Below are 13,114 nucleotides of genomic sequence, written 5' to 3'. Positions count from 1 at the left end.
GATGGAAATAAACCTGGCATATATTTGGAATGGGAAAATATAATGATTGAAAAAATAGATGCAAAAAGGAAAGGACAAGATTTAACATTCAAAAGATATTATAATATAGATGATGCCTTATTCTGGGCAAGAAAGGTATTTGGACCAGATTATTATATTGACCCAAAGGCGAAAGACTATATCCAAATGAAAAGAGGCATACCTGCTTCACCAACTCCCACAAAGGGGGAGGCATCAAGCTCTAAAAATATAAAGAAGGAAGAGCCTCCAAAATATAAGACATATCAAGAATGCCTTCTAAAGGGGCTTGACCCTTTAGATAGTGAATACATAGATCAAGAAATGGATAAAAGATTTGAAGAATTTTCAAAAATAATAAAGAAAGAATTGAAAGAAGAAATATTAAAAGAATTAAGGCATGAAATGGACGAAAAATTTGAAGAAATAAAGAAAGAATGCGATCAAAAATATGATTTCAATCTGTTAAACGATGATGATGATCATATGGACATAGCAGGGCACGGGCGGCGACCTGAATAAAGCCCAAATAGCCTATATTGATATTGCTATCAATTATTCGGGCGCGGAGGACTATACCCGACCCGAATATTGATAGAAATCCCAAGAATATATATTTTAAATATTGATAAGGTATTATCAATTATATGGGCAGGGAAGACCCCCCCTGAAAAAAAAGCAATGTTGAATATTTAAGCAAGTTAAATTAAAAATAAATAAAGCAATGTTGAATATTTGAGCAGCCTTGGCATGTATGTACGCATACACTGGCACATGAATTCTTGAAGGCAGAAGAAGCTCTGAAGGCTAATCGCATGATGATCTGTATAGCCGAGGAGCAAAGACTGGTACACAGAGGCCAGCCAATTATTCACCGAGAGACAATGCCACGTGAAGAAAGCAAAGTTTCCTGAAGATTGAAGTTTGTCGGCACTCTCTCGCACTTTTCTATATTATTAGAAGGACACGCATGTACCCTAGTAGGACACGCGTGCATACTATGGTGTACTTTTCTATATTATTAGAAAGACACGCATGTACCCTAGAGGGACACGCGTGCATGCTATCGTGTGTAAAATAAGTGAAGGAAGGCTCCTGAAGGCGTTCCTCGCGGCTATATAAGAAAACGCTAGGCTCAAGAACACACACAAGAGACGGGAGAGCACGAAGCACTCAGAGCATCGAGACTCTCCACTAGAGCACCACTTCCTTTGTAGTTTAGCCACCACAACTGCTAGTAGAATAGCCAAGAAGGCGCTTAGTTCGCCAAGAGTTTGAAGGTAATTTCCTAGTTGTCTGTAATCCCTTCGGGGCCTCCCGAAAGGGAAAACCATATGTAAATTATGTTGTTGAAATAATGTAGTTTCTTGGTTTCACTTAGTGCTTTTATTTATGAATTTATGGGACGAGTTCTTATGCTAGGGATCCTATAGGAGAAACCTCTGCGTGTGTAGTTCTCTGTGTAGCCCAAAGTGGCGTTTGAATGAGAACCTTGTGGCCGTAGAGAAGTGTTCCCTTCGGGTGGAACTGCCTGGGAAGACGATAGGAATTTACCCCATAAATTTGCAATTAAAACTGCTAAGTGAACGTAACTAGCTACATCTGATACAACATAATGATAAATATGGTGAGTACTGAGTAGGATTTTACACCTCTGCGCACACCGTCGGACGAATTGTTGGCCTCGCCAGTCCAGAATAGATCCTGTATCAAATAAATAATCTAGTTAGAACGTGAAGGTAATCATATTGAATTAAATATTACTGTGAATAGTGAAAGTACTATTCCAAATAGTGTTTTAAATAGTAAAGCACTTTTGTGAATAGTGCCCTACCTAGTGAATAGTAAATACTATTCAAGATAAAAAGTACGTCATGTCTACCACTTTCACCTAATCACATATTAACCTAATCAAAATCTTAATTAATATTGATTAGAATATATTATCCGAGCTGGCCAGAAATCACGGTCGTGATTAACTCCAACAATCACTCTTCTAATGATGAAGTCGTCACGTCACAGCTCCGACGCTGATCCTTCTTCGCATCTTTAAGAATTTCTCTTTTTCCAAAGATCTGGTTAGGATATCTGCTAGCTGATTATCGGTGCAAATGTAGTTAACCTCCGTCTTACCTTCTTCCACGCAGTCCTTTATGTACCGATTCACTGTATCAATGTGCTTGCCCCTATCATGCCGCACTAGATCCTCGCGTAGAAAAGTTGTCAACTCGCTATCAACATTGAGCACCACTTGTTTCGGATCTCGATCCATGTTGGCTATGAAAAAGGCATGAAGGCGTACCGTGCGTGCAACCCCTCAACCAATAAAGTGATTGTAACACGTGATGTGGTCTTTGAAGAAGCAAGGTCCTAGAATTGGAACTCCACCGAGCCGGTATACCCGTCTTCCGATGATATTTTTAACGTTGTTTACAATGATTACGAGCATGCAGACATTGGTGATCAACCGGAGACGTCGATCGCGACAAACGGCGTGGCGCCAGCAACTTCCGCTGCTTCACACGCGCGAGAGGAACCGGTAGCCGACGCGCCCGAGGGCACGTACGGTACGCCTGGTAGCAGTGCGCGCAGTGCTCGTCCTGGTGGCGTTGTTCCATCAGGACTAGAAACATGCCACCCCAGCTTGTGGCCCTCGAGGCCCAGCACCGACCAGCCCAGGAGCAAAAAGCCTATCCACTGGGGGTAAAGTCTGTTTTAAACCCTGAACTCATACGTGTCGTCGTTTTTAAACCCCAACCTCCAAATCCCGAAAATCGGCACCCTCAACTCTCTAATCCCGAAAATCTAATCCAAAGGGAGGAAGGTTGGGATTGTTGAGTCAGCTATCGTTGTGGGTCCCGCTCGGTCGCTGGAAGCGCTAAATGGTCGAGCCAGACCAGGTCGCACCACTCCTTGCTCACTTCGCCCCCTCGCCCCTTCCCCTTCTCTTTCCCGACGCACCAGCTTCCTCTCCGCGGCGGCAATGGCGATGGCATGCGGATGATCGCAGCGAGCTCCGACGTCCACGCCGGCGGCAAAGGAACAGGTGAGTCATCCTCATCATCTGTGATTGATCGGTGGTCTTCGTTTCCTCCCGCGTGTAGTAAGGTTTAGGGTTCTATAGTGGCGGAAGGTGTGGTTTTTTTTGGTGATTTTGTGGCTTGTTGAATGAAAGGATTTGGGGCCAAATACATATTAATGGATCGATGCCTTAGATGGATTGTAGGTTTAATCGTTTTTTGTAGTATTTTAGTCAGTTTTGTAACTATGATTACTGAAGGTGTCGAATATTGTCTGAAATTAAATGTTGCACTGTAGATTACTGAATGTAGGTGAACCCGATTGCATATATGTGTTTTTGTAGGGTTTTTTAGTCAGTTCATGGATCCAGCGGAGGTTCTCAATGTCAGGTTTCACTATGGAGGGGAGTTCATTTGTATTGGGCCATCTCTTGATTATGTTGGTGGAGATACTGCATTGTCAGAGATAGAGAGGGATAAGTTGTCACTGCCAGAGCTCAGAGGATTTTTAGGAGACCATTTGACAGTTAAAGAGAGCATGAAGCTGTATTTTCTTATGCCAGGGAGAGAGTTGGTTAATGGACTAGTGTTTCTATACACTGATGAAGGTTGCCTGCAGATGTCAGAGTACATAACAGATGGAGGGGTTGCTGATGTTTTTGTGGAGTACAATGGTGAGCAAGATGAACCAGAGGGAGAAGATAGTGGCTCTAATTTTGAAGAAGATGAGTTGAATGACATGGTAAACAATTCTAGTGAGGAAGAACCAGATGCAGTTATCACTGCAGAAGAAGAAGATCATGTTCAGCAAGTTAATGCAGTAGCAGGGGTAGACATATTGGAAAATATCTTAGTTCCTAATGAGGGTGGTGTTGTTACTGAAGTGATACACAGCCATGTGAAGAACAACTTCAGAGTTGATGATCTGTCCCAAGTTTCTCAAATAATCAATCCCTCTCAGCCAGTTGTTGCTAGCCAAACTATAGATCCAATTGCAGAAGCTGCAGAGCATGGTTCAGATTCTGAAGATTCAGGTGATCCTGATTATGTGGCACATACTGATGACAGTGGAGAGGAATCTGAGGTAGTAGAGCTGAGAAAACATGCAAGGAAATTCAAGAAGAAGATGAAAGCTTCTGAAATTTGGTTCTCCAAGGAGTCAACAGGTCCAGTTCCCATAGAGCTAGTTGCTAATGTGGAAGAAGTTGTACAGGACATAGAGTTTGAGTCCTCTGATGAGGGTTACGGTTATGATGAAGATGAAGATGGTCAGATGGTTAGGAGGAAGAGCCAGTATGTTAGGTTCAATCCAGATACAGAAATTCCACATTTTAGTTCGGGAATGGTGTTTAAAAGCAAGAACCAATTAGTTAAAGCACTCAAGAGGTATGGGCTAGCTACTAAGAGGAGCATTTCATTTGTAAAATCTGAGGAGCAGAGGGTGAGAGCAAAATGTGACTGGCCTGGTTGCCCCTGGATGCTATATGGTGCCAAGACAAGTAGATGTTCTAGGTTTCAGGTAATTGCCTATGAAGAAGAGCACCAGTGTGCACAGAACAGGGAGAACAAGCTTGTTAGTGCTAAGACGATTGCAAATAGATATGAACACATTATCCTAGCAAATCCAATGTGGAAAATTGACAGCAATAAAGCCACTGTGCTCAAAGATATGTTTGCTGATGTGTCAATTTCCAAATGCAAGGCAACAAAGAAAATAGTACTTGACAAACTCATGTGTGGCATGAAAAGTGAGTACAAAAAAGTGTTTGACTACCAACTAGAACTGTTGAGGAGCAACCCTGGCAGTACTGTGGCCATTATATTAGATCCCACAGAGTTGCAGAAGAACATTTTTCAACAGTTTTATGTTTGTTTTGATGCTATGAAGAAAGGTTTTAAAGCAGGATGCAGGAAAGTCATAGGACTGGATGGCTGCTTTTTCAAGGGAACTTATCAAGGTGAATTGTTGGCTGCAATTGCAAGGGGTGCAAATAATCAGATGTACCCAGTGGCTTGGGCTGTGGTGGAGAAAGAAACTAATGATAGCTGGAAGTGGTTTATTGCTCTGTTAATCAAAGACATGGATATTAATGACCAAGGAGCAGGTTGGGTTTTCATTTCTGATCAGCAGAAGATAATTCTTTACTTACTTGCTTTACTGAAATGGATATCTTATTTAGCAAATATGTAGTTCCTATTTGAAATATTACTTGCTTTACTTTAATGGAAATGTTACTTGCTTTAATTTAAACTAAGTCTTACTTGCTTTAATTACTGAAGTAATTAAATATGTAGTGTCTAGCAAACTAAATAAGTCATGTATCACTTTAACATGGCTTGATTAACAGCATGAGTGACTATTTGCCCAAGGCAGAGCACAGAATGTGTGCCAGGCATATCTATGCCAACTGGAGGAAGAAATACAAGGACCATGAGTACCAAAAGAGATTTTGGGCAATTGCTAAAGCTGCAAACAAAGAAGATTTTAACTACAACAAGGCAAGGCTAGCTTAGCTAACTCCTGATGGTGCAAAGGATATCATGAGGACAAAACTAGTTCATTGGGCTAGTGCATTTTTTCCTACAGGAGCTAATTGTGAATCTATGGAAAATAATATTTGTGAGTCATTTAACAATGCCATCATAGAATCAAGGTTCTACCCAATTTTTTCACAGCAAGAGATGATAAGGAAGAAGATGCTTGTTAGGGTGCAAGAGCAGAGAGCCAAATCAGCAACATGGAAGGGCAAACTTTGCCCAAATATTTTCAAGAAGCTAAACGTGAGTATTAGATTGACACAATACATTGAGGTACTCTGGAATGGCAAGGAGGGATTTGAGGTGCAACACATGAAGGGAAGAAAGAAGAAGTACACAGTAAATCTTGAAAAGAGGGTATGCACTTGTGGATACTTTCAGCTGGCAGGCCTCCCTTGCTGTCATGCTATTGCAGCTATTTACAAGAGTGGTAAGGTAGATGACTACATAGACAAGTGCTACTAGATTGAGACATTCAATAAAATTTATGAGCATTGTCTCCAGCCTGTTCTAGGAGAAGAAAACTGGCCTGTGTCTCAAAACCCTAGGCCAGTTGCACCTGGATACATTGTCATGCCAGGAGCAAGGAAGACGAACAATGACAGAAGAAGAGAAGAGGGTGAAGCTCCAAAGGGAAAGAAAATGAGCAAGCATGGCATACAAATCACTTGTGGATTTTGTGGGCTTAAGGGACACAATAAAAGTGGTTGTAAGAAGAATGCAGATAGAACCCAGAAAACTAAATCATTTCTTGGAAAAAGAGGGAGAAAGAAAAGGGAAATAGAGGTACTAACCTGATCATTGCTATGTTTTTCTTACTTTTGAACTATGCAAATACATAATTAGTTAGCTCTGATCATTCATCTCCTCTGTTTGCAGCAAGCTCAGACTGATGGATCAAAATCATCAGCTCCAATTAGGTCTAAAGCTCCAAGAACTAGAGCTCCAACAACAAGCTTTCAACCTCCTAGAACTACAACACCAAGCTCTCAACCTGGCACATCAGCATCTCAAGCTCCAATAACTACAGTGCCTACTAGCTCTAATCATGGTGGAAGCACTGCTGCTGGGAGAGGAGCAGGCAAAGGAGCAGCCAGAGGAGCAGGGAGAGGATCTGGGAGAGGATCAGGCAGAGGACCACCACCAACAGGCTTGGGAAGCTACTTTTATGCTAGTGGCAATTTTTGAAGGTGTCTTCCAGCTTATGGATTAGATCTTCAGTAATTGTGCTTTGGATGTAATATTTAGTACTGTTTTCCAGCTTATGAACTTGTGGTTTGGATGTCACTTTTGAACTATGTAGTACTGTCAATGGCTTTTGAACCATGTGATGTTGTCACTCCTTTTGAACCATGTAATGTTGGCATTCTGAACTACCTATCAACCAAGATATATGTTGTCAAAATTTATGGTGATGTGTCTGAGTAAATGTTCTCTCAATTCCATTTGCATTTAACCATTATATATGATCTGGCATCGACCATTTGGTACTCATTGACTAGCCATCGACCATTTGGTACTCATCGACTAGTCATCGACCATTTGGTACTGATCGACTAGTCATCGACCATTTGGTACTCATCGACTAGTCATCGACCATTTGGAACTCATCGACTAGTCATCGACCATTTGGTACTCATCGACCCATAACGACTCGTTGACTCGAAAACCTTGGGATGCCATTATATATATTATATATACACACATGGTGCCAAAAAACTATATATATGCTGCCAAAAGCCCATTCACAGTAACACTCACAATTTTAATTCACACCATATGTTGCCAAAAGCCCAAAATATCTCTTTCGTATTCATTTCAGCCATCACCATATCCAGTACACCATTGAACTACATCACCACAAACCTCTAACTCTACTTAGACATGAGGAAACCTGCAACTAAACCAGCAACAAATATAAATAAACCATAAAACAGACACATGTACATCTGCATCTCATCTCTGCTAGCACATCTAGCTCTAGTTTCTGCTACCAAAGCATTTTTCTTCTCCAATTCCTCTTTCAAAATTGCAACCTCTCCTTCCCTTGACTGGTCAGCAAGCTCATCCTCTAGCCTCCACACTTTATCCTGTAGGTCTCCTAGCAATTGACAAAGAAATGGAGTCGTGGGGTGTCATGCCAGTCGATGAAGGCATGCTGTTCAGTTCATGACACAGAAAATTCAGAGTTTGACACAAGAAAAAACAGAGAAAAAGAGGACAGGTGAGGAATCAAGCATACCTGAGAATCTACGCAGGAATAATATCTCCTACCAGGGTTCGCCGGACTCCAGGATATCCACCGCGGTGCCTTCCTGCCGCACCGAGTACAAATCACCGGCGGCTCGTAAGCCATTGTCTGCTCCTGATAGAGCACCGGAGACCTTGCTATTGCTGCGCCTCTCCTTCGGAGCCCACCGCCTCGAGAAGCCGATGAATCACCGGAGGAGCAAGACATCGTGGTTGTTCGTCGGGACGGCGGCGGCGACACCCTCTCTCTATCGCTCACGAACCCTAGAACGTCGTTCCCCACTGAGAAAGAGAGAGCTGGGAGAGGGGAGGGGTAATTAAGTCGAAAACCCGGCGGCCTGCAGTGCCACGTCATCTAATCCTCCTCTCAGATGCATTAAGGACGCAAACGACTGGGATTAGAGAGTTGAGGGTGCCGATTTCCGGGATTTGGAGGTTGGGGTTTAAAAACGACGCCGCGTATGAGTTCAGGGTTTAAAACAGACTTCACCCATCCACTGGAGGCGTTTCCAGCAGCCCACATGCTAAAGGCCACGTACGTGAAGGCCATGTACGTGAAGATGATATACATGTTTTGGATTGTTCATCTGATGGAGATGCAGTTACTCAAAAAAAATCTGATGAAGATGCAACCAGTTCGGAGGAACAAGATTCTCCAGAAATTGGGAGTTTGGCAACTCCGGATGAAAATTCCTCGTCTTCGACTGAACAGGAGACAAGAGAACGTTCGCTGACATCAGTCCGTCTTCGGCCAGTGATGGATTTATATCCGAAGAAAAATCCAGCGAAAATTAGAAGAAGAGGACGATAGTGTTTACTTAGCGTCGAGGAACCGACTAAATTTGAAGACACAAACATGGAGGAGTGTTGGCGTCGTGCTATGGACGAGGAGTTGGGATCGATCCAAGACAACAAAACATGGGAGCTCGTGGATCCACCCAATGACCATAAAATCATATGGCTCAAGTGGGTGTACAAAGTCAAGAAAGATGCCGAATGAAACTTGGTGAAGCATAAGGCAAGGCTCATAGCCAAAGGATATGTGCAAGAGAAAGGTGTAGACTTCGAGGAAGTGTTCGCTCCTGTCACAAGGATGGAATCGGTGAGGCTAGTTATAGCTCTCCCGGCTCAAGAATCTTGGAGGCTACATCACATGGATGTAAAATCCGCTTTTTTGAACGGTGAGTTAAAAGAAGAAGTATATGTGAAGCAACCACCGGGTTACATCAAAATGGGAGAGGAGCACAAGGTGTTGAAACTACACAAGGCATTGTACGGGCTATGCCAAACTCCTCAGACGTGGAACATCAAGCTTGATCGTACACTAGTTTCTCCTGGTTTTGAGAAAAGTCTACTGGAGCATGCTATGTACAAGCGAGGTAAAGGTAAGGATCGTCTCCTAGTGGGCATCTATGTTGATGATCTCTTGATAACTGGAGCAGATGAGGAGGAGATTGCTAGATTCAAGCTACAAATGAAGGAGCTTTTCAAGATGAGTGATCTAGGGCTCTTGACTTACTATCTCGGGATCGAGGTACAACAAAACTTGGAGGGAATCACACTATGCCGGGAGGCATATGCAAAGAAAATTCTTGAAAGCTGTAGCATGGAGGACTGCAATCCAAGTCATGTTCCAATGAAGCCTCGACTTAAACTTAGCAAGAGGAGCCAAGCACCCGCGGTTGATGCAACGGAGTATAGAAGTGTGGTCAGAAGCCTAAGGTATCTTGTGAATACACGACCAGACTTGGCCTATTTCGTTGGCATAGTGAGTCGCTTCATGGAAGCACTCACGACAGAACATTGGGCAGCTGTGAAACAAATACTTAGGTATATCAAAGGGACAACTAACTATATTTGCACCGACGACCAGCTTGCAGATATCCTGACCAAGTCTTTGGGACGACAAAAGTTCACAGAGATGCAGGGAAGGATCGGCGTCCAAGCTGTGAAGTGAGGACATCGTGGTTGGGAGGGTGATTGTTAGAATCAACCATGTAGTGAAAGTCCTATTCGGTACGGACTTGGAGTAGTCACCGACTCGGTATTGTAATAGGCTAGCAGCTAATATAAATACCCGTGTACCCCTATGCTGTAACACCAGAACAAACAAAACAACGGCGATGCTGTACAGACGACATATTTGTGGCTGACTCTTGCACGATCTTACTTGGCAGCTGCCTGTGAACGAAGGAAGCAATTGTTTTTTCCTTAGCTGATGCTAGCGCTGTTGGGGAGCAAGTGTCGTTTGCCGATCGTGCATCAAGTGTCGTGTGTAAAGCAATTTTGACAAAACAATAAAGTACAAAGGCACGTCACGAGCCTTTTGGCTATCAATCGGCGTCTCGTGTTGTACGCGGCTGTCTCGTCCAGTTGTGCTAGCTTAAAGCAAATTAGCTAGCTTCTCGTACGTGAGTCTCCAGCAATTGATCCTAACTTTTGGTTAGCTTCGTACGTGCGCATACCGATGGAAAGTACTCGTCGGCTGCTAGCGTTGAGTCGAGGCTTCGCCGACATTCTCTTTGCAGGTTGAGAGTTGGCCTTGCACCCGCTGATAGACACCGTGCGTTGGCGGAGTTTATTCCATTGGAAGAAACAATCAGGAGGTACGCTGATAAGCCATCGGACAATGTGGTCAAGCCACAAACTGGAATGAGTTTTGACTCTCGAGGAACATATGATTTCTACAATCTTTATTCATGGGAGCTCGGATTTGGTATAAGATATGACAAGAGCGGTCTGAATGTCGAGCTGACAAAGGGTATGCAGAAAATTGTGTGTGGATGCTCGGTGAATACACATAAGACAATACTTCTTTTCTTGTAATTTGCTTGTTCATTGGCTATGCGGCTATCTTAACTGCAGCTGATAAATTTCTTTTGCAGGGGAAGCCAGCCGGTCTTGCCAGTGCGAATGCCCTGCAATGTTTTCGAGGATGGGGCTTACTAGGTTGAGGAAATTGAAAGAAAGAAGTACATTGCAAGACACAACAATGCCGACAACCGTGGGAGGTGGAGCAAGGTTGTCTATGAGGTGACCATGTTGGACGATGGCGAGTGGTTTGAGTGTGAATGCGGGTATTTCGCCCACATGGGAATGTTGTGCTGCCATGCTTTCAAGGTATTTTGGGATCACAATGTTGGTCGTTGCTCATCTGTCCGTGAAAATAATGTTTCATTTTGCATGTTTCAAGTTATAGATTATGTTGGCGTGACGCAGATACAGAAGCGGCACATCCTCAAGAGATGGATGAAAAAAATCCTAGGGACATCCTGGCCCAGCACCTTGCTCACTTCTAAAGAGACCAAGCCGTGAACCGATCTTTCATCTGTCGGAGCTCGACCCTTTACCTAGATGCCATGCATGCATGGAGCTGGTTAGGTTTGGGGATTAATCCGTCGTGCCGTATGCGCTCGTATTGGGTCAGATAAAGGATATAATTGTGGAGGCATCACCGCTAGCTGAAAGCTCGAAACAAGAGATGTGCTTGGCTATGAGGAGAGACAATCTCTTGAGGCGAATCACAACCACATTGCATTGGCGGGCACAAACGTCAACATTGAGGGAGAGATGATTGACAACGAGAACAGTGTGACCCTTTCTGGTAACTGGGATGCACTTGCTGACTGTGCAACAAACCTGGTTCCCATGCTCAAGTAGGGAGAAGTCATCCTATGAAGGACTGAGTAAAAGGACAAGATTCTGCTGCTAGGTCATAAGAAGACTACCTGCCCTGAGGGAGGTGACATGCTAAACAGACTCGCAAACAAGCTGCAAGAATTGTGGCATCGCTTTGGACACCGTCACACTACGTGCACCATGCTGCTGGGTGCTGCTGCATCTTAAGAGTTCCGACAGTCATGTATGATAACTCTGAATTTCAAATTTGAAGGATTTTCTGATGTGTGATTTCTGCATGGACATGACGCTTGTTCCTCCCTGAGTATAAGCTATGTATGTCAAACAATGCTGAACTATGTGGAGTGGTAAAATTTGGTTTCGGCACCATTGATGTCGCTTGAGACAAATATGATTTTTTTTTAAAAAAAATTGCACTTAGGCCCCGATTGGATTGAGTTTTCCACCAAAATATATCCAACAGCCGCGCAACGCGCCACGCGCTAAAAGTTAGAATACAACGCCGGGTTAGTCAGCTTTTGCGCGTGGCGGTGCGCTGGCTCCAGCGGCCGTCGCAAATTAAAGCGCGCCCACGCCGCTCCAGCAAGCGCGCTATATTTCATCTATTTTTTCCTACTACGATTCGATACATATTTGGTTCCGTAGATAGTTCATAGTCTTCTCCTGTGATAGATAATAGTTTGTCATAGCGTCGGTAGATAATAGTTCATAGTCTTCTCCTACGATAGATAATAATTCGTCATAGCATCTATGATACAAAATAAAACGAAAAACTACTACTTGTCCGACTCGGACTCTATCTCGGTGATATCCTCCTCCGACGTCGAAGCGTAGGCGTCAAGGAACCGCTCGTTGCCGGAGGCCCAGGAGGACGCATCTCCTAGCGCTTCATTGTATTTAGCGACCGCCTTCCGCGTTCGCTTGTCCTCACGATAGGCGGCTCGCTCCTCCCTCCTCTTCGCTCTCTCCGCCCTCCTCTCGGCGAAGAACTGTTCCTCGTTGATGATGTCGTGTGGGAAGCGATAGCTCCACAATGCCATAGCTTGCTCGTCCATCTCGGCCAGCCTGAGACGATACTCCCGCCTCCGGTGCTTGCGACAATCCTCGTCGGTGAGAAGCCGCGGGAAAGGCGCCAACTCCTGTGCCCGCTCCCGCGTCGCCACGTCGGCGAAGTTCATGTCCTGACGGGACCGCAGGAGGCGCCACGCCGCAGCGTCGTACGCGCGGGCGCCCTCCTGGGCGGTGTCGAAAGTTCCGAGATGGAGGCGCATGCCGCCGCCCGACCGACTCTCGGCGGAGTAGGTGCCGGACGGACGCACGCGGACACCGCGGTAGCCCGAACCTCCCCGGCGGCGAGGCGGCATGGTGGCGCGGTGGTGGCGTGTCGGCGGCAGAGGGTGATGGAGAGATAGAGAGAGCGGCAGAGGGCGCTGCAATTTATAGGCGTGCCGGACGCGGCGCGCCAAATGTAGCGCGCGAGCTGCCGCCTTTTCCCGCGCGCTAGTTTCCCGCCACAGCTGAAGCACGCGAAAACGTCTCTCGCGCGCTAAAAAGGTAATTTACCTTGCGCGTGCGTCTTTTGACGCGGCTGTTGGAGATGCTCTAAGAAAATGTCAGGTGAGTTGGTTCTAAGTGCTTGGTTCGTCGTC

General features: G+C 44.7%; 2 protein-coding genes across 2 annotated transcripts; one reads left to right on the top strand and one right to left on the bottom strand.

Moving 5' to 3' along the window:
* Positions 1–3,199: 3,199 nt before the first annotated feature.
* Positions 3,200–5,229, top strand: LOC147958241 (uncharacterized). Its single transcript, XM_087537107.1, has one exon. The coding sequence runs from the start codon at positions 3,400–3,402 to the stop codon at positions 5,227–5,229; it is 1,830 nt and encodes a 609-aa protein (XP_087393233.1). The 5' UTR covers positions 3,200–3,399.
* Positions 5,230–12,241: 7,012 nt separating this feature from the next.
* On the bottom strand, positions 12,242–12,829 carry LOC147958240 (uncharacterized). The gene has a single exon (XM_087532009.1). It carries the CDS (start codon positions 12,827–12,829, stop codon positions 12,242–12,244), a length of 588 nt encoding a protein of 195 aa, XP_087388135.1.
* Between the last annotated feature and the right edge of the window lie 285 nt (positions 12,830–13,114).

The sequence above is a fragment of the Triticum urartu genome, chromosome 7A, assembly GCF_056163025.1.
Source record: "Triticum urartu cultivar PI428250 chromosome 7A, HENAU_Tu73, whole genome shotgun sequence".
Taxonomy (NCBI): domain Eukaryota; kingdom Viridiplantae; phylum Streptophyta; class Magnoliopsida; order Poales; family Poaceae; genus Triticum; species Triticum urartu.
This window is presented reverse-complemented; position numbering and strand designations above follow the sequence as displayed.

Excerpts from the sequence above, each read along its gene's own strand:
- LOC147958241 (XM_087537107.1), top strand. The coding sequence starts at position 3,400 with ATGGATCCAGCGGAGGTTCTCAATGTCAGGTTTCACTATGGAGGGGAG.
- LOC147958240 (XM_087532009.1), bottom strand. The coding sequence starts at position 12,829 with ATGCCGCCTCGCCGCCGGGGAGGTTCGGGCTACCGCGGTGTCCGCGTG.